Source organism: Lagopus leucura, unplaced genomic scaffold (assembly GCF_019238085.1).
Source record: "Lagopus leucura isolate 7727_CA_CO unplaced genomic scaffold, USGS_WTPT01 Super-Scaffold_739, whole genome shotgun sequence".
NCBI lineage: Eukaryota > Metazoa > Chordata > Aves > Galliformes > Phasianidae > Lagopus > Lagopus leucura.
This window is the reverse complement of record NW_024962255.1, coordinates 11,072,031-11,090,731: the sequence shown is the minus strand read 5'-3', so window position 1 is coordinate 11,090,731 and position 18,701 is coordinate 11,072,031. Positions and strand designations below refer to the sequence as shown.

General features: G+C 53.3%; 4 protein-coding genes across 4 annotated transcripts; 1 reads left to right on the top strand and 3 right to left on the bottom strand.

The window, feature by feature from the left end:
* Positions 1–3: 3 nt before the first annotated feature.
* Positions 4–8,033, bottom strand: PPA1 (inorganic pyrophosphatase 1). The gene is made up of 11 exons (XM_042863306.1): positions 7,923–8,033; positions 7,705–7,769; positions 6,245–6,298; positions 5,944–6,063; positions 4,717–4,803; positions 4,302–4,428; positions 3,370–3,497; positions 2,244–2,329; positions 1,963–2,032; positions 1,270–1,309; positions 4–352 (listed from the first exon to the last, which is right to left on the bottom strand). The coding sequence occupies exons 1-11, from the start codon at positions 7,984–7,986 to the stop codon at positions 321–323; spliced, it is 873 nt and encodes a 290-aa protein (XP_042719240.1). The 5' UTR covers positions 7,987–8,033; the 3' UTR covers positions 4–320.
* Positions 8,034–8,928: 895 nt separating this feature from the next.
* Positions 8,929–12,145, bottom strand: NPFFR1 (neuropeptide FF receptor 1). The gene is made up of 4 exons (XM_042863238.1): positions 12,094–12,145; positions 10,942–11,232; positions 10,063–10,162; positions 8,929–9,753 (listed from the first exon to the last, which is right to left on the bottom strand). The coding sequence occupies exons 1-4, from the start codon at positions 12,125–12,127 to the stop codon at positions 8,979–8,981; spliced, it is 1,200 nt and encodes a 399-aa protein (XP_042719172.1). The 5' UTR covers positions 12,128–12,145; the 3' UTR covers positions 8,929–8,978.
* A 647-nt stretch (positions 12,146–12,792) lies between these two features.
* LRRC20 (leucine rich repeat containing 20) lies at positions 12,793–15,407 on the bottom strand. Its single transcript, XM_042863190.1, has 4 exons — positions 15,269–15,407; positions 14,964–15,113; positions 14,421–14,588; positions 12,793–13,053 (listed from the first exon to the last, which is right to left on the bottom strand). The coding sequence occupies exons 1-4, from the start codon at positions 15,348–15,350 to the stop codon at positions 12,902–12,904; spliced, it is 552 nt and encodes a 183-aa protein (XP_042719124.1). The 5' UTR covers positions 15,351–15,407; the 3' UTR covers positions 12,793–12,901.
* Positions 15,408–15,714: 307 nt separating this feature from the next.
* On the top strand, positions 15,715–17,308 carry EIF4EBP2 (eukaryotic translation initiation factor 4E binding protein 2). Its single transcript, XM_042863148.1, has 3 exons — positions 15,715–15,853; positions 16,057–16,230; positions 16,304–17,308. The coding sequence occupies exons 1-3, from the start codon at positions 15,715–15,717 to the stop codon at positions 16,333–16,335; spliced, it is 345 nt and encodes a 114-aa protein (XP_042719082.1). The 3' UTR covers positions 16,336–17,308.
* Positions 17,309–18,701: the final 1,393 nt, after the last annotated feature.

Genomic DNA, 18,701 nt, shown 5'->3' with positions numbered 1-18,701 from the left:
GAGGACAGTTCAGTAGTTTTATTTCTAACATCCAGCACGTGTACCGGGTGAGCCTCTGTACGTAAAGCTGTGCAGGTGCTGACAGTTACAAAACACCACCAGACCACACACAAGCAGCAGCTTTTGATTGACAAATTATGTCTTCTAGCCTCCACAAGACCCGATACACCAGGCATCACGGCTAGACAGGCAGTTCTAATTGGTGCAAGTCACAGGCAAGGTCTCCGCCTTGTCACCAGCACTATTCATCTGGGCTACTTCTGCACGTGGTGACTTCACGGTGGGAAGGGTGCAGCTGCTGCACCAGGCATCCTCAGCCTTCAGTTCTTCTGGTAATAGAACCACCTGTCAACTGCATGGGGCACAACAAAGCAGGGTTAGTCCTGTATGGCCGCTCCATGAACTGGGATGGTTCAGTCAGGAGAGCAGCAAGTTCAAGAGAGACCTCATTGCTCACTGCTACTCCTGAAAGGAGGTGGAGATGAGGTGATCTGAGAAGGCTTTTCCAGCCTTAATGATTCAAGTGTGAACTGGCTCAAAGCTGGCTTGCATGGTGCTGTAGACACCACTTTCAGCTCAGTGCTTTGCACCAGCTTCTGCCAGTTGCATCACACACCCAACATGCAGTGATACCCTCAGGAAGCCAGCCGTATTCAGCAGGCCATGAGGAGCAGCTGCGTGGCTCTGCCAAGTTGCTGGCAGCACAGCTTCCCTCACACCCATCTGACTCAGCAGGCCTAGGAGTTGTCCCACGGTTGTCATTTGCCCATGCAGCCGTGCACCAGGTCCTGACATGCAGAAAACCTTACTACCAGCTTGCAACTGCCACTTGCTCAGTGATAGAGCCTTTGTCAGCAGCAAATGAAGTCCTGCACTCATGGCCATTTTCTCCCCCTCTTTGTGAAAATGAAGTGCTTCCTTTTCTCACTTCACCTACACTGATGAAACCCTGCTTGGGAGGAAGTAGTGAAAACGCTGCTGCTACCACTGCACTTCAGTCCTCTGAAGTGCTCTTCTTCCAGCATTGAGGGACTGCTACAGATCAAACTTCTCCACAGTGAAGTGGCATCCCAGGTCTCTTGCTCACATCCCAGCATCATGTACCACAACAAGGAAGTAAGGGCCCAGTACAAGTGATGTGGCAACTGAACAGCATTACTGAGACATGTCTGACAAGGCCTATAGCTGTCAGTCTTGATCCTCCTTTTCCTACAGACAGTTTCCCTGAGGAAGTCCTCACCAGAATGCAATGTGAGTTTGGGAACTTACCTTCAGGTGGGATTGGGTTGGCAGCTTTACACGGTGGTGCCTGAAATGAGAAGTGGAAGAGCAGATAGCAGCTGTTAGTGCAGACTAATCTCACAAGAGATCGCTTTGGGCTGTGCAAATCACTTCTAAGCACAGTTCTAGTCATGAGCCACATAAATTTGTCTGCAGCAGTCAAGGCTGGTCAGCTATGAAGGAACACACAAGCTCATGATCAGCTGAGCCTGGCCATTGCACAGCCTCCACCTCTCCATGCCAGCAGTGCTTTGCTTTAGGTAGATTTTTGCCCTGCTCATACTGCAGGGCCAGAAGACACAAGGCTTTCAAACCAATAGTTAAGCAGATGACCTGACAGAAATCTAAGGAGATATTCTCATTTCCAGTAGTGTTTCCATGCACTGAAGCAATACTGCTGTTCTAATCTTGCTGCCCCTCCAACCACCTTCAGGTTGCTGATGTATTTCATAAGCCTAGGAAGATTCAATCGAGTCCTGACTTGGAATAATGGTACTTAAACTGGGAACATCAAGCTTTTCATAGCAAAACATGCAGGGTCCCTGGCTGTGAGTCTCTCAGAAAGCGTTCAGTCATCCAAAACTTTCTGAGCACACAGTGCTATTCACACAAAGACAAAGGTTTATGGCACCACACAAATCACACCGACACTGGGGATAGCACACATCCATTTGTACTCACTGCATCCACAGTAGCTTTTGCGCACTCTTGACTACAGCAGAAGGGGCTGCCCGAGACTGTCAGATTTGTGCTGGAAGAGAAAAGTTGCTTGTGAGTACACAGAATTCAAGTCTATCCCACAAGAGCATTAGATGATGGAATACCAGGCATCATTATTGTAGCTGCCTAGTTGCCTGCAGAGATAGCAAGCAGCTAACAGAAAGCGTGTCGGTAGATGGAAAAGGAAATTCCTTGTTGCTTCTGGGAAAGGAGGGAGCATAGCAACACAAGCATTAACCTACCAGCTGATCTCTCCTCCGTCAGTTTTTTTAGCTATCAAAGCTTTCCAGTGTTCATGCGTGCTTTTGATAACGTTCACTGCAAAATCCTGAAGTTGAAGATGAGAACAAACATTGCATTAGGCATAAGCACTAAATCATTTTCTCTAATCTCTGAGTTCCCTGCAATAAATGGCCTCCCTCCACTCTGGGTGGATCATTCAACAGCTGTGTCTATCAACAGGAAGAGACATACAGCTATTCTAGGCTTGTAACTGTTAGAAAAAGAGTCTGCTTCCAAGCATAGCACAGCTTTTTTTCCTTTAAAGCAGTAGCATATACTCAAATGTTAACTGGCCAGCTGGAGATGAAAGCACACACAATTGTCCCAGCATGAAGGCCAACAGTAAATATCCTGGTTTGATGCAACACAAAGCCAAGTAAAACACTGCAGCAATGTGTGCAAGGACCCTTGCTGTTACCTTCTGCTTTAATTACAGTTCTGCCCATGCTGAAGGGCAGTGAGATGTCCCAGTCCACCCAACCTGACACAAGGAGTTAAGAGAGCTCTCATTCAGGAGCAGAAGTTATTTGACTACACCCAGAGAAGAAACAGAGACAAAGGAATCATGCTGCTGAGGCAGAGCCCTTTCTCCAAGGGAACCCGGGAACACCTGACAAGCTTTGCTTTTTAGGCCTGAAATGATGAAACATTTTAACTCTCAAGTTTGCCTCCCTCCTTTCCTGGCCTCCTTCCACTGCAGCCTATTGCAAGTCAAAGAGTAACATCATACACCCTTTGCTCCGGTTGGGAGCAAAGAAACCCCATGTTTTCTGCTCTTGTTCTGATATGGAGATTGCCAGCCCTGACGTGATCTTGTGCAAACATCATTTAGAAGACAGACCAATAGTATACAACAGTAGCAGGGCAACAACCCTGTGCTTCTTTGCCTAGTATTTCTGCAAGCATCAGCTCAGAAACAAGCAGAATGGTGGGCTGGAAAAGCAGCAGGAAGAATGAAGGTGGCTACCCTCTGGTGCTGTGGAAACCCACTCTGTCAGCAACTACTCACTCGCATCTTCACACAGCCAGAGCTCAGTTTTTAGGCAGCATACCTTTGTTCACAGTCACAAAGAATGCCGACCCTACCTTATCTTTAAATTCTCCATTAAAAGCAAACTGGTTTTCTGGCTTTCCATCAGGTACTTTGTATCTTCTAAACCAGTCCACCGTGGCTTCTAAGTATCCAGGCTTCATCCTTCTGACATCATTGATATCTGGCCAGAAAGAAAGATTGGTCAGCCAGATCTAACAGCAGAAGTTCCTCTGCTACTGTCCCAGTCTTTTGATCTCTTTCAGCTGCTCCTGACATAGCCCTAGCACTATCCCAGTTGCTTTTCAATACAAACACAACCTGGATGCCTGTGCACAGAGAAGGAACTTAGCATTTCATTCTCAGAACAAAGTCACACTGACACATTTAAACAGCTTTGATAAAAGACCTGCTGGACAACACTTCCTTCCACTTACAGGACACCCTTTTCTTCAAGATACTGTGTGTATCAGAAATGCTGAGTCACGGCTGGAACCAGATTGAGCACCTGGTGGGAAGGCAGGGCCAAGCCAGGGGAGCTCAGGTGCATGCAGTGCTCCTGGGTGACTGAGAGGGGTGGAGCCAGGATCCACCCCTTCCCAGACCTCATTTAAGAGTTAGCAGTGAAGGTAAGGGCATCTCTCTGAAGATCCCTGTGTACCTGAGGCAGTCTAAGGGTAAGTAGTTTTTTTTCCTCTATTTCTGCAGTCACAGAATCACATTTCTGCTGTTATGTTTGGGCTTGTTCTTATTTACTACAGCCTAGCATTGTGCCACTCTGCTATCGTTGCTATACTTTCTATCATATTATAGCATTACCCCCAACTATGCAAAGGTCTTAATTTGTGTAAATAGTATAGTGTTTTGCTAGAGCTTAACATCCTATTCTGCTACTATGGTCTGTATTGCATCTATCCAGATGCTAACCCAAAAGTCTCCTGCAGACATTCAAGGTAGGAAAGGAAGGATTAGACATGTTCCTCCCTACCGTTATAATTTTCTGCTTCAGGATCTTCAATGTTGATAGCAATTATCTTCCAGTCTGTCTCTCCCTCATCAATCAGTGCCAGTGTGCCTAGCACCTTCACTTTAATCACTTCTCCTCGTGAGCAGACCTACAATGACAAAAGAGTTCTCTGTACACATTCAAGGAATGCACAAAGGAGTTGGTACAAGTTGTCAGAGCACAGCAAGCAGCCCTACACCATGAAGGCAGCTGTCTCTTATCAGCAGCTCATGAGCCTAAGCTCATGGGGCTTGCACTGTAAGATCTCATCAACAATCTCTGGAGACAGGGGGAAGAAACATCATGTTCTTAAGATACAGGTGGCAAGAAATGAATAATGACTCTGAGCAATTGATTTCAGGGACATTAATTACAGTTACCCTCTGGAATGTATTACCTTGCTTCCAATTTCGCATACGTCAATCGGATCATTGTCTCCACAGCAGCCAGTGTTTTCATCCTTATGGCCTGGGTCTTCCCAAGTCTACAGGAAATAAAAAAAAATAAAAAAAAATAATAATAAAAAAAAATAATAATAATAAAAAAAAAAACAGCAAAAAAACCACAAACAAATCTCTCCATATGCTGAATAGGGACTCAAGAAGAAGCAAAAGGCAGGTTTATTTCATGCATGCAATTGCCTTGAAGATACAGATGATGGTCCACCCCACACTTGCTTTTACATCTAGCAATTGCATTACTGTTTTATGGTTGCCTGTAAATGCAGTTTCAAGCCAAGTTCTTATCCTGCCAAGGGTAAACTGGTCTTTCCCACTGACAAACCCTTTAACAACATTTCAGACTTCCTCTCAAATTAAAAAGCCACATAAAGGTGGAGTTCACATCTATAAAGAATGCTCACTGATTTGGCTTCCTGCCTGTTCCCATCCCTACTCATTTCTTAACAGAAGTTTCCTGAACCCCAGATAACAGAGGTGGAAGACAGACGCGTGTATTGCTTCCTTTCAGTTAAGCAGTTGAAGGCAGCAGAGCAGAAGTAGGAATGTGAGTCCCACACCCTATGCTACTTGGTGTCTTTCTGCATCTCAGCAGGAGCAGCAAGTGTTTGAAGTCACACCATGCTCCAGGAGGTACTGGAGCTGAGCCTCTGAAAATAGCTGCTTAAAGCATGTTTCTGATCAGGAGCAAAAGGACAATTCGCTGGTTGCTAACTTGCAGCACACAGGGTCTTTGAGATAATCCATCCTGGGGGCTGCACACCAAGGCTCTATACTGCAGCTTTAGGTCCTGCTGCTCCACCAGGCAGGAATGAAGCACGCAGAACTGCCAGATACCCACTGTGAGCCTTCAGCTCTCTTGTGCAGCAACCACATCCTGAGCCCAAAGATGAACACCGACTTCTGTGGCTGAACTCAAGGTGAGGAGTGAAGCAGCAGCTACTTGTTATCACAACAGCTTCTTCACAGTGCCTACGTGCCTGCCTCTAGAGATTTCTACCCACAAACATCACTGCTCTCTTGACAGGTTCTCCTCATTAGCAGGATTATATGTACAGTTGCAGATGCAGCATTCCACTTCAGACTCTACTCTCTCATGAAATGGTGTCAGAGACGCACATAGGCACACACCCTCCCCCACCTGAAGAGTGAGACCCATCCAGTACCTGTGGGATAGCACCATAATTCCAGATATAGCCCTTGTGGGGAAACACATTAGCTACGTAGCGCAGTTTTCCCTTCTTCACATCTTGCTTAATTGGGTTTAAGGGATCCTTTGTTGCAATCTGAAAGAGAAGTTTCATAATTTTCTGTATCTGGCTCTCTAGGAAATCAGTGGCTTTTTCTATGAAGCGAGCTCTAACCTACAGGCTGCAGAGCCTGGAGCCCGCAGGGAGAGCAGGCAAAGCCTGGGGTTAGCAGCCCACTCAGCTCAAGCACTTCAGCCTGGAACTGCAATACAGTTACCTCCATTTTAGCATTTGTCCACCGAGGTACTTCCACGACCATGTTGAACACATTCTGAAGAAAGCAAAACATCCATGAACAGGTGAAATCTCAATACCACACTTCAAAGTAGAGCACATGTAAGTAAGTGTGAAAAACAAAACTTTGTTTTTTTTTTTTTCCTCTAGTGCCAATCCTGATAGATGTCCTGCAGTCCAGTCCATTGTATCATTACTCAAACGTTAATCTCATGAAGATAACCTAGATTGCAGGTGTTCTGAGGTGGCAGCAGGTGAAAGGTCTGTGTTACCTTTCTGCAAAACAGGAAACTTAAGTGGATCAGTGACAGCTGCATGGGTGCAATGCTCAGGCTTACATCATTTCCCAGGTGTTTGAGCTCCCTCCTCTCACAGAAGGGGACATTCTGTGTCAAGAGGTACAGGGACAGGGCTGTTGGGGGAAACACAGCCACGCTGTGCAGCATCTCACTTATGGGTGAGTCCTGTCTCTAGCTGTGCTGAGGGGACGCGGTCCCTTCTTCCTCAGGAGGAAAAAAAAAAAAACACAAAACAGCTGTTTCATACTTGAACCTTAACATTTGCTGTCAAAAGAGATTATGGCTTTTAACAGTCAAACCTTACCCCCTTAGCATCCCCAAGGCTTCTAATTCCCAGGTTAAGCAGCATTAGCATTACAAAGGTAGTACTAGACAGGGAACATAGCACCAGAATTAGATTGCTATTGTGTAACAAGCACTGTTATGTCATTGACTTTGCTCGCACCCCTTCCTAACAAGTTCATTGCATATCCTTAATTGCAGGGGGTCACTTGCCACGTGTAATTAAAATGAAAGTGGATAGCTATTAGTTTAGTTTATACATAGCTGCAGAGAATGAAGAATTGGCTGTGCAGGTAGAGGATGCTTGGGGCTCTGCACACCTCTCCCCCAGCTCTGCTGCCTCAAGCTAGAGACCTGGCTTGGGTGAGACACCCAGCAGGCAGCTCAAGGTCAGTCCCTCAGACAGGACACACGGATGAGGTCAGCACCTCCCAGCCCACGGCTGGAAAAGCTCCCTCCAGTAATCCTCTCTAGCTTACAGTCTGCAGAGAAAGATCAAGGTGCTCAGACACAGTGAGAGGGGCTGGTGCTGCTAACAAACCTGCCAAGTGAGAAACGTCCCTGTGCAGCCTTCCAGCCTGTGGGCAGCACCGCACCCCTGTAACCACGTTGCTCTGCTCCAGTAGCACCTGCAGAGCACAGCACCACCCGAATGTTCCTGCTCTGAGGACCTTTGGAGCACGGTATTTGCTTATGAAGACCAGCGTATCGCTGTCCTTTGATGGCAGTCCGCCTCTTCTCCGAGCAGCCAAAAGCAACGTCGGGGCGGCTCCAACTGCTTTCTGGAGGGTGCCCTCAGCTCTGCAGCCCCTCTGCCTTCCCCATGACCACCCCCACCTCCAAACCCCGGCGGTCCCCTCACCTTGCCGGCGTCCGCGTACAGCGGGATGTCGTGGAAGGGGGAGATGTACCGCCCGGCCGCGTCCTCTGCAAGGCAAAGCGCGGCGCTCAGCGGGGCAGCCCCTAGGGCCTGGGGTCCGCCCAAGGTGAGCGCCCCATTGGGGGCGAGGGGAAACGACGGTTAGAAGAGGATGAGAAAAGGGACGTGGGGAGCCGGGGTCTGGTGCCAGCCACACTCACTGAAAAACAGGCGGTACTCCAGGCTGTGCGGTGCGGCACGCTCCTCCACGCTGTACCCCGCCATTGCAACACGCTCCCCGCCGCCTGCTCGGCTCACTGCGCAGGCGCCGCAGCTCGCGCTCCCCTACGGCCGTAGCCACGCCCCCGTGTTCAGCCACGCCCCCCAGGCCCGTAGCCTCGCCCATCTCTGTCTGGACACGCCCATCGGCGCCAACCCCGCCCCATTCGGCCCGTTACCCCGCCCCCTTCTCGTATAGCCCCGCCCCCTAGTGACCGGAGCCCCTCCCGCGAGCCCACCGCGCAGGCGCAAAGAGCCGTCCTGCTGCCCTGCCACTGTGCGGTAGCGTGACGTGGCACAGGGTGACGTGTGCATGCAGAGTGGCGTGGGCTGGCAGGGCGTGGGTGGTATAGCGCAGCCTGCGGGCTGTGGATAGGATAGCGTAGTTCGCTGTGGCATGGTACCGCCTGGCCACAAGGCAGTGCCGTGCTTCAGCGTGGCACAGCACTGCGTGGCCATGACAGCATGAGGTGGCATGGTCTACCAGTGCCACAACCACACGCTAGTGTCCAGCGTGGCCACAGTAACGTAGTATGGTCTGGCACATTGTGGCCACAACTGCATGATCCACCAAGGCCACAAGAGATTGCACAGTCCAGTAGGGCCATAGCAGCATGGCATGATATGACCTAGTTTCGTATGGCAGCACAGGGCCACAACAACAGGATGTAATTCCTCTGGGCATGGCCCAGGATAATATGGAACAGCCCACACATGGATCTTCTCTCCCACTGCCGCGCACCCCACAATGGTTGGCATGGGCTGGGTAAACGAGGGACTTGGAGACATGATATCAGCAGGTCGTGCCTTTATTTTAATAACTTTGTAAATCCCTATTCCCTTCCACTCCCCAACAAGCCCTTGGGTTGGACACTCACTAATCATCACATCAAGACCCCAAACCCACAACAATATGGGGTTTCCTCCCTAGTATAGTGTCATGCACGAGGTCCCCATCTAGATCCACGTCTATCAGACAAACTGGTGGCCACAGCTGCTCAGCCATTCCATGCAGGGATGCCAGCCCGTCGGGATGCCAGCGGCCTCGATTCCGAGTGGGGGGGAGAGTCGCTGGCCTGGGGCTGGGTGAAGACACGGTTGCGGGCACCATAGGGCCCACGGTGCCGCCGGCGTGGTGGCAAGCAGAAAGGGGCCCTAAAGGCCTCCTGGAAGCCTCGTCGGAAGTTCTCATTGAAGTATCCGTAGATGATAGGGTTGGCGCTGCTGTTGAAGAAGGCCAGCCAGTGGGCAAAGGGAAAGATATAGCCGGTGACCAGGTGCAGCTGGCGCTCGCTGAGGTTACCATAGTCTGTCAGCAGCATCAGTGTCCAGAGGGGCAACCAGGAGAGAGTGAAGAAGAGGGCCATGATGATGAGCATGTTGATGACCTTGGCCTTCCTACGGGACACCTTCCTCCCCTCGGGCTCCTCAGGCCGGGTGCTGCGGGCAGGTGCCGCTGACTTGAAGAGCTTGAAGGCGATGCGAGCATACATGACAACAATGAGGGCAAGGGGTGCCACGTAGATGTGGGAGAAAAGGACGGTGGTGTAGATCTTCCTCATCTCTGTCTCGGGCCAGGCCTCCCAGCAGGAGTACAGTGGGTAGGAGTTGTTGTAGGTGTCCACCATGAAGTGGTGCTCCTCCCTGGTGACAGTTAGGGTGATGGCAGAGGGGCACATGATGAGCAGGGCCAGCACCCAGATGATGGCGATGGTCACCAGGGCTTTCCTCAGCGTCAGCTTCTGCCGGAAGGGGTGGACGATGCAGCGAAACCTGTGGGATTGGTGGGACCTCCTTATCACACCTCAAGGAGGCAGCCAGGTGCATTAGCATAGCTTTGACCTGGAGGCTCTTTGAGTTTCCAGTTCACCATCATCACATGTCTGTGAGCAAACTGGGAGATGAAGAGAGTGGGGATGTGGTGCTGCATGGTGTCCAAGCTTGGGAAGAGGGCCATGTCCACGATGGGATACCCCAAAGGAAGGAAGGTAGCCCCATGGCGGGACTGGAGTCTTACATGCATTGGGAGTTGCCCAAACAGCATGCAGGATGAGGTGTCAGGATCCCCCCATCCCAACGTACCTCTCCACCGCGATGGCCACCAGCGTGAAAACAGAGGCAGAGACAGACATGCCCTGTACCAGGCCACTCATTTTGCACATGGCATTATCAAAGGGCCACCCTGCAAACACAGAGGGAGTGTTGGGAATAGTGGGCTGGTCCCTGTCCCCGTGTTCCCCTCACATCACCCCTGAGGTTGAACACGTTTGGCTCATCAACATCCATCAGCAACTCCCTCTAGATGTCCCCATCCACCATGTGATGGTAAATCCTGGTCCTAAGAGGGGGAGCTATATTTTTTTCTTCTTATTCATACAGACATGGACTTCAGCAGTACCAAAAAAAAAAAAAAAAAAAAAAAGATGTGTATTACACTTTCCAGAAGCTTGTATAGCAAGGTTTCTGTTGGACTCCAGCTGTTATCAGAGAGACTGACCTTTGGGTCCTTGATCTGCTGGGCTTTAATTAGTTTTCCCTACTAAGGTGTGGCACAGCATTGGGACACAGATGATATCATGGAGCCAAAATGCCACCCAACCCCTTTTTACCTTTGAAACGTGGTGGAGTGGGAAAAGACCCTGTGGCCCCTTGGAAACAGGAGGATGTGATGCCCTGCCTTGCCTGGGCATGGGGCCACAATTAATAAATTGCATGTGGCAATAAATACATAAATACTCTGCCCTGGCTGTGGCTTGTTCCACTCAATATAATAGAAAGCAGCCTTATGGCTTTGAACCTCCATCAGATATATCTGAATGCCCACCTGCCACCCTCCTTGAACTCAGCACAAAAAATGGGAGAGAGTTCTGGAAGTGGCCTCCTAGGGAGAGCAAGAAGAAAGTGGATGGTGTCTCTCAACACTTCCCTTCCCCATCAAGTCTCACCTCATGCCCTGCTCACCTGTGATGAGGTTGTCCACCAGGGTTGTAGGCATGCAGAAGATGCCCACCAGCAGGTCACTGATGGCAAGGTTGAGAATGAACATGTTGGTGACCGTCCGCATCTGACGGTTCTTCACCACTATGAAGCACACCAGGATGTTGCCAATCATGCACATGAGGAAGATGAAGGTGTAGGCTAGGATAAACATCACAGCCACAGGTGAGGAGTGCTGGTAGTATGCCAAGAAGGTGTAATTTTCCTTCAGGAGGTAGCTCTCACTGGCGTTAGCCCAGCTGCCATTGGAGGGGTCTAAGGAAGGGAAAGCAGAAAAATGAAGATGGAAGGGAATGAAGCAATGGTTCCCTTCTTTTCCCTCAGAGGTGCCCTCAGAGGTGGGAAGTCCCAGCCATGTCTCTCCTTCCAGCACATGGGGCTGGGTTAGTTCAGCAGGTGGGATGGCTCAGTGGTGTGGATGTTCCTCAAAGCTCAGAATTAATTTTTGATGATAGGTTAAAGAAGGCCGGCAGGAATCTTGTTCTCAGGGGTTTTCCTAGGGATCATGCAAGGAAAGCAGGGCACGGTGAGAAGTCCACCTCCCACTGCACTACAGTGCTCAGACCATGCAGGAGATGCAGGAGTATCCAGGTAGGAGGACCCCCTGTACTCTTCCACATGCAGCCTTAATTATACATAATTATTATAATTACCTGCAGCCAGGAGAGCTCCTGCTGGATGGGGGAACGTCATTTTGCCACTGCAGACCTACTGGGGGAACAGATCCATGCACCGGTCCCCGGCAGGGATGTGGGAGGCTGCTGAGCAGGGGGAGAGTCACCCTGCATGCTCATTGGCTGCAGTTTTCAGGCAGGAAAAGGGAAATGTTGGACTGGGCAGCAGCAGAGCCCGCAGCAGCATTTCCTAATACCTATATTAAGCCCAAAACTTTGCCTGACTTTATCACCCTGGACTGCAATCCCTTGCAACGTTACCGGGTGAGAAATAAGAGGATGCTCCGAGAGGGAAGTGGAAGGAGAGCTGAGAATAAAAGGCTCTGCGCTGGATGGGAATGCGTCCTCCTCGCACTCCTCGGCGGTGAGGACATCCCCGGGTCGATGGGGAAGGAAAAACCGCAATGAAAGGAGGAAAAGGGATCCCTGCTTTGCGACTCACCCCTGCTTGGCTCCGGGTGCTGCAGTGCCTGCATCGGGAGGTGGGGAAGGAGGTTTCCTCCTGCCGGGGGTCCCCGCCGCTGAGCATTGCTCCTGTGCCGCCGTCACCACTGCTTGCGGATGCGGCAGCGGCTCGAAGGAAAGGGGGGAGGGGGGGAAAGCATCCTCCCATCTCCATGGATACTGGGGTACCCACAGGCGGCTCAGTTGGCTGGAGGCTGGAGCCGGAGCAGTTCTGCTCGCCCCCAGCGCTGCAGATGTGGTCACCTGGCTGCTCAGATCCCCTTGCCCCCCCCACTATGTCACACCTGGGTCTGTAGGGCAAGGCAAGTCCAGAAGTCATGCTGCCCTGCGTGGTCGTGGGCATTCCACGGCTCCTTGGGGGAACCCCCGAGCATGCTTCCTCCTGGCAGAGGATGCAGGGAAAGCTTTCCCTCCTACATTCCAGTGCCTGGGAGCTAAAGGTCCTCCTAATGCCCTGCAGCACCATGCTGTGATCCCCCTGCATCCTGTTCAGAGCTCCCCCAGCATCCTCTCCGTGACATCCTCACAGTCCCTTGGCACCCTCCTTGCAGCTATGGGGAGACCCTGGGACACCACCCTGAACGCATGTACACATGTGCTGATCACGGGGACTCTGTGGGGACTTGGGCTCCTTCCAGCCCATTGCTGGCAACCAATAATCCATCAATGCAGCGAACACAATGCACATAACACATTTAATCAGGCATTGGGCACATCATGCCAGCAGCTGGAAGCCACGGGGAGCTCATGGGCCAGGGGGCACTCCTCCAGGCACCAGGGTCATGTCAGGCAGTGGGGACATTGCCCTCAGGTGACAGCAGCAGCTCAAAGGGGACCAGGGGCTGGACGAGAAGGCGTACAGCAGGGCACACAGGGTTGGCACGCAGGTTGAGGCTCCGCAGTGAGGACATGGTGGCCAGTGCCTCTGTTGGCACCTCTGCAAGGGGGAACAAAAGGAACAGGATTTGTGAAGGGGAGGGTGTTTTTATTAAAAAACAACAACAACAACAAAAAAACAAAAATAGAACAGGTTAAATGAAGCTGCAAAGCCTGGTGCTGCTCATGGCAATATGCATGGGCAGCAAGGAGCAGCAGCAGTGCCCATGCTTACAGCTGCCTGCACCCTGCTGCCAGCTGCTCCCCCTCCTTGTCCTGCTTTACCAAGCAGAATGGGTGGAAAGGATAAAACAGGCATTAAAACACAGCAAGAAAGAAAGCAAGAAGCCTCTTCCATAATTAAAGCCAGCGGTAATTTTTCTTTGATCAGAATATAATGATAACAGTGAAAAAATCCAGCTCGCTGGGATGAAAGGCTGCTGGGGAACCAGCAGGCATCGGAGGAAACCAATGATGGTCCAACCGGGGAGTGTGCAGCTGCCTGGTGGCATCACCCCTAGCATGAAAAATAATGCTGTGGTATCACTGCAAGGAGCAGGGAAAGGGTTAAGAGCCCTGACGTTAATATATGCATCACTACTCTGCAGGTTAAGAGCTCCTTGAGATGAAAGGGTGGCTGGCAGCACTGAAGGGCTCTTTCCGGAGCCTAGGGCTGCAGGCAGGCACTAATCGATGTGCTCATCCTCCTGTTTCCCTAGAGAACATCACCCGCTGCCTTGAGCTGTGGCTCAGCGCCTCCCAGAAGACTGAGATCCCCTCCAGCAGATATCTTGAACCTGGTTTGGCCCTGAGAGCAGTTTTGTCTCCAGTGCAGCAGAAGGGAACGGGCAGAACCAGGAACTACGTGTGGTTGGGATGGCAGCACCACAAACTGGTGTGCAAAGCCGCCACCAATCAACCTCCATCACCTTCTGTAGGCTACCATGCTTTTATCCAGAGCAAGATACTCAGTTTGTTATGGAGCTGAGTGTTGCAACCTGGGTCCTGAGTCATAAAAGGTGGACAAACCTTCATCTCCACACCACTAAGACATGATATGCTGCTAGATAACAGCATGAGGATGAACTTTCAGGTGCTTCAGCATCATCTCCAAAGACAGAGATGATGGTGGTCTTCTACCAGTCATAGCAGCAAGCAGAGGGCTCAAAGCTTGCATGGCCATCAAGGAGAACGAAGATGTGTGCTGGCTAAGCTCATGCTAATGGGTTCTCAACTCTGCTGTTGAGCACAGTGAAGAAGAGGTAAATGTAAAAAAAAAGCTCATAAATCATACAAAAAGCTCAGCCTTTGGAGGCTCTACAGTAACCCAGTGGACCATACATCCATTAGCCATTAAATGGAGGAGCCCCGAGGGGTGGTGAGATGGTTACATCCACCACTTTTCCTCGCCAGTCCCCTCCCTCTCACCTGTGATCTCATTCCCTTCCAGGTTGATGCTCTCCAGTGCAGGGGCAGCCGCCAGGGGCTCAGGGAAGTGCCGGAACTTGTTGTGGGCGAGGTTGATGGTGCGCAGGTGCAGCAGGGAGCCCAGCTCCTGGGGCAGGCGGTGCAGGAGGTTGCCCTCCAGGTTGAGTTCTGGAAGGGGAACAAAGCTGATCCTCCATTCTCTGCAGCAAAGCTCCCGGCGGGGGACTCCTCCAGCAGCCAGGGCTGCTGTGCGGAGCTGTATGTAACACAGATCTGCTCTAGGCTGGTGTGCTGACAGCCTGTCTCCTCACTACACAAAAGACCCCGAGGTGCTGGGGAGTGTCATAGAATCATAGGATGGCTTGGCTTGGATCTTAAAGATCACTGCACTCCAACTCCCATGTCGTGGGCCGGCTGCCCTCCACCAACTGCGTTCCAGAGCCGTGGGATGTGGCACTGAGGGATGTGGGCGGTGGGCTGGGTGAGCTGAGAAGGCTTTCCCAACCTCAGCGGTCCTGTGACGGCAGTCTGGCCCGCGCTTACCTCGCAGCTGGCTGAAGGTGATGGCGAAGCGTGCGCCGAGAGCCTTCAGCTCGTTGTTAGCCAGCGAGATGCGGTGGATGCCCTGCGTGACGCTGCGCACCGCCTTGTAGATGCCGGCGGGGAAAGCCACCAGCTTACAGTCGGCCAGGTCTGCGGGGACAGGCGGGTGAGCGGCGGGGGCAGCTGCACAGCGCCCAGCCCCAGGCTGCCAAACACGCGGCCCTCCTGCACGGCGGGGCCCCGCCGCACCCCGGCGTGGTGCGGGGACGGAGCGGCGCGGCACCCCGCCGGGGCTGCGGCCTTACCGAGCGTGTCGCCTTGGCTCTCCACCGTCTCGTTCACCCTCCTGGCCACGCGGGCCACCGCCTCGCCCATCCTTCTCTGCATGGGGGCGGCCGGGGGGGGACACCGCGGGCGAGACGGAGGCGGCGTTCCCCGCTGCTAAAAATAAAGCGCTGGGACATGTGCTCTGCCGGGGCGGGCGGGGGGGTGCGATCCGCGGGATCCGCGGGGCTCCGCGGGAGCGGAGCTTCGCGTGGGGCGGCGGGGAGGGCGAGGGCTCTCCGGCGGCCTCCCGTCCGAGATAAAACCGTGCGGACCGAGCCACGTGGCTCCGCTCCCCGCGCCGGGAGCCGAACCCGGGTCTCCCGCGCGAGAGCCGGGAGCCGGGAGCCCTCCTCCCCGCTGGACCACGTGTGGCGGCGGGCGGGGATGGCGCGGCCCCGCCCCGCGGGGACAATAGCGCGGGGCCATGGCGTCGGCGGGCGGCCGCCAGCACAGCCAGAGCCGCGCCATCCCTGCCCGCCCCGCGCCGCACGGAGACGCCGCTTCGCTGCCGCCCGGCTGCTGCACCACGCCCGGCGGCACGCTCTTCTCCACCACGCCGGGAGGTAAGAGCGTGAAGCCCTAAACTGCGCCCCGGATTTCAGCGCTCCCCGCGGCTGGGCCCCGGAGGGAGGCTAGGCCGTGCCACCCGGAGGGGGTGAGGCTGCGGGCGGAGGGGTTCGGGGTCGGCGGGGGTCCCTAAGGGCGGCACGCCGCGGGGGAGAGCGCCCAGGAGACACGGACGCGTCCCCCGTCCCTCCCGCCGCAGGCACCCGCATCATCTACGACCGTAAGTTCCTGCTGGAGCGCCGCAACTCGCCCATGGCGCAGACCCCGCCGTGCCAGCTGCCCGACATCCCCGGCGTCACCAGCCCCGGGGCCGGCGACGAGCCCAAGGCCGAGCCCACCAGCCCCAGCAGTCAGGACGGCAAGCCAGCGGCCGGTAAGCGGGCGGCCCCTCCCGGGCGTCCCCGAGCCGTGGGATGCCCACGTGCCTCTCTTGGTGTCTCTTGCAGGGGACGACGCGCAGTTCGAGATGGACATCTGACCAGGCGTCCGCTGCTCTCCTTCGCCATTGCCCCGTTTATTGGTCCGTTGTTGTTTTTTTGTTTGTTTTTTCCCTCCCGTTTAGTTTGGGTCTTTTGCCGCATCGCCCCGCTCCATCCCCTTCTCTTAACTGGTCTTAAGGAACAGTGCCTGGAAATGGAGGTGCTGCCTGCTGGGCTCCCATCCTGGGCCTTCCCTGGGAAGTTTCAGCAGCCACGGCACTGGGAAGGCGCCGGCACCTCTGTGCAGTGCAAACTCTCGGGTCCAGATTAGTCCCCTCTGGCACCTGGGCTCCCAATTTCTAAGGGGCCACACGTGGCACAAAGCCCTCAGTTTTCCACTTTTTGGTACTAAAAAGAGGGACGACCACGATACGGGGAGAAGGGAAGGCTGAGCGGCAGCGTCTCTTCCCTCAAACCCCAATCTGTGCCATGGGGTTTGGGGTGGGCTTCATCGCCAGGTGCTTTTGGGACGCTGTGAGCAAGCGAGTGCGAGTGGAAGTACGATGCGCGTGCGGCTGAGTGCTTGTGACACACACACAGATATATATGTTATATAGAGAGAAATATATTTTTCCTTAAAATGCTGGCCCTCGGAGGTCAGGCACGGCCCCGGAGCAGCCGGGGGACGCAGTGTAGCGTGGGGAAGGTGATGGCCATCAGCCACGCGGTGCCTTGTGGGACAGCTGCTCTGCGAGCCAAGAAAAAAAACAATCAAGGACAAAGCGAACTTTCTACAGCTTTCTACGACGTTTCTACGACTTTCTACTGATTATTTTTCTCTTTTTGTTTTGTTTTAAACGGGATTCTGGCTGAAAAGCAAGGAGTGCCCGGCGTCTTGGGGCCGCTTCTCTGCTGTTCAGGGTTGTCGGTGGGTTTTTTTGTTTTCCTGTCTCCTGCACGGGAGGAGGAGAGCTCCCACCGGTGGTTGCTGTTACAGTGAGGTCAATAAAGATCTTGGTTCTACGACAGTGACACGTGTGGGGTTTCTTTGGCCTTAGCCCCATTTATCCACGTGGTGATTGCTCTTCTAAAGCAGGATGTTTGCAGGGCAGAAGCATCTGCGGGGCATGGAGGTTCCTGGATGTGTAGCTGGAGAGCTACCAAGGAAAGTCCCGCTGGGGACATCCCGGCAGATGGCATGACCACGAGGCGCTGTGTCAAAAAGCTGTTCCAGAAGGATCCAAAATGTGCTTTTTCTGATGGTGGCTTCCAAAACCAGGTGTAACGCTGGAACAGACGTGGTGGAAAGGTGCTTCAGAGGCCTTCAATGGCTCCCTGTTCAGCCAAGGAAAGGAAAGCTCGTTGGAGGAGGATAAAAGGTTTCCTGGAGCAGGGAAAGAGGGCAGATACCTGCCAATGCACTTTTTCACCTCCTTTTCTGAACTTTAGGAGAGCGAGGGGTGCTTTGGGGTTCCCCATCTCACCCAGAGGTTTGCAGCAGTGCCCCGTAGCAGTGTGACTTGAGTAAACTGCAAATTCCCAGCCATTCCACAAGCTGGTGTGACATGCATTTTTGCCCCAAGCTCAGCGTGAAGATGCATTTAGCATCAGGGCATGGCATCACTGTGGGTTCACATTACCAACTGATGCCTGAAGTCTGCTGCAGAGCAGAGGCCAGACTGCAAACCTGAGTTGCTGGGGCCCACAAAGCTCAGGCTCCCGCAGGCAGGGGAAGCCCTCAGTGCTCCACAGTGTTGGGGCTGCTGGCACACCCTGCTCCCCAGCCTTTACCATTTTCGGGCTGCCTCCGGGCTGCGTTTACATTCCTTTCCCTCCTTCCTGGTGACACCGACAGCTCCTTCTCCCTTTTCCCTCAGCCTCTTGGGCTTCTGTAAATATTTATGCACTGTGCTGTCGGTGCCTGCTGCACGGCCGGGGCATTTCAGGTCTCTAATGGGGAAGGCTCCTGAGTCCTCCCTGTGGGGCCGATGTGCTTCAGGTGGATTGTCTGGTTACAGAGGAAGGACAAACAAATGTACAGCTCAGTTCTGGGGCATCCGGGAGGACATGTGCCAGCTGGGTGGCTCTGTGATGCTGGAGTGGGATGGGTGCAGGAGGTGGTGGGTGCCTGGGGAGAGGGAATGGGGATGTGGCTCAGTAGGAGCGAGTGATCTGAGGTCTTTTCCGACCTTTATGACTCTCTAATTCAATCCAATGAATGTGCAGGAGGCTGTAGGGTGATAGGGGGACAATGTATCAGGGCATCCCCAAGGGATGGGAACTGTGACCGAGGGACTGCTGTGTGGTAATGGTCCCTAATGGGCCTGGGTGCTCCTACACTCTGGGGGATACCTCGAGGAGAAACGGGTTGGATCCCTGGCAAAGTGCTAGGGAGACCCCGAGGGGCTGCAGTAAGCTGTGGGGT

What these genes read in the sequence shown, in the direction of transcription:
- PPA1 (XM_042863306.1), bottom strand. Translation starts at nt 7,986, where the DNA reads ATGGCGGGGTACAGCGTGGAGGAGCGTGCCGCACCGCACAGCCTGGAG. An exon ending in TATGCGAAATTGGAAGCAAG is followed by an intron (nt 4,429 to 4,716) that starts GTAATACATTCC and finishes TTGTCATTGTAG; the next exon opens with GTCTGCTCACGAGGAGAAGT. An exon ending in TGAAGCAGAAAATTATAACG is followed by an intron (nt 3,498 to 4,301) that starts GTAGGGAGGAAC and finishes CTTTCTGGCCAG; the next exon opens with ATATCAATGATGTCAGAAGG.
- NPFFR1 (XM_042863238.1), bottom strand. Translation starts at nt 12,127, where the DNA reads ATGCAGGCACTGCAGCACCCGGAGCCAAGCAGGG. An exon ending in GGTGGACAACCTCATCACAG is followed by an intron (nt 10,163 to 10,941) that starts GTGAGCAGGGCA and finishes CTGTGTTTGCAG; the next exon opens with GGTGGCCCTTTGATAATGCC. An exon ending in GTGGCCATCGCGGTGGAGAG is followed by an intron (nt 9,754 to 10,062) that starts GTACGTTGGGAT and finishes CCAATCCCACAG; the next exon opens with GTTTCGCTGCATCGTCCACC.
- LRRC20 (XM_042863190.1), bottom strand. Translation starts at nt 15,350, where the DNA reads ATGCAGAGAAGGATGGGCGAGGCGGTGGCCCGCGTGGCCAGGAGGGTG. An exon ending in CACCTTCAGCCAGCTGCGAG is followed by an intron (nt 14,589 to 14,963) that starts GTAAGCGCGGGC and finishes TTCCCCTTCCAG; the next exon opens with AACTCAACCTGGAGGGCAAC. An exon ending in GGAAGGGAATGAGATCACAG is followed by an intron (nt 13,054 to 14,420) that starts GTGAGAGGGAGG and finishes TCCCCCTTGCAG; the next exon opens with AGGTGCCAACAGAGGCACTG.
- EIF4EBP2 (XM_042863148.1), top strand. Translation starts at nt 15,715, where the DNA reads ATGGCGTCGGCGGGCGGCCGCCAGCACAGCCAGAGCCGCGCCATCCCT. An exon ending in CTTCTCCACCACGCCGGGAG is followed by an intron (nt 15,854 to 16,056) that starts GTAAGAGCGTGA and finishes CTCCCGCCGCAG; the next exon opens with GCACCCGCATCATCTACGAC. An exon ending in GGACGGCAAGCCAGCGGCCG is followed by an intron (nt 16,231 to 16,303) that starts GTAAGCGGGCGG and finishes TGTCTCTTGCAG; the next exon opens with GGGACGACGCGCAGTTCGAG.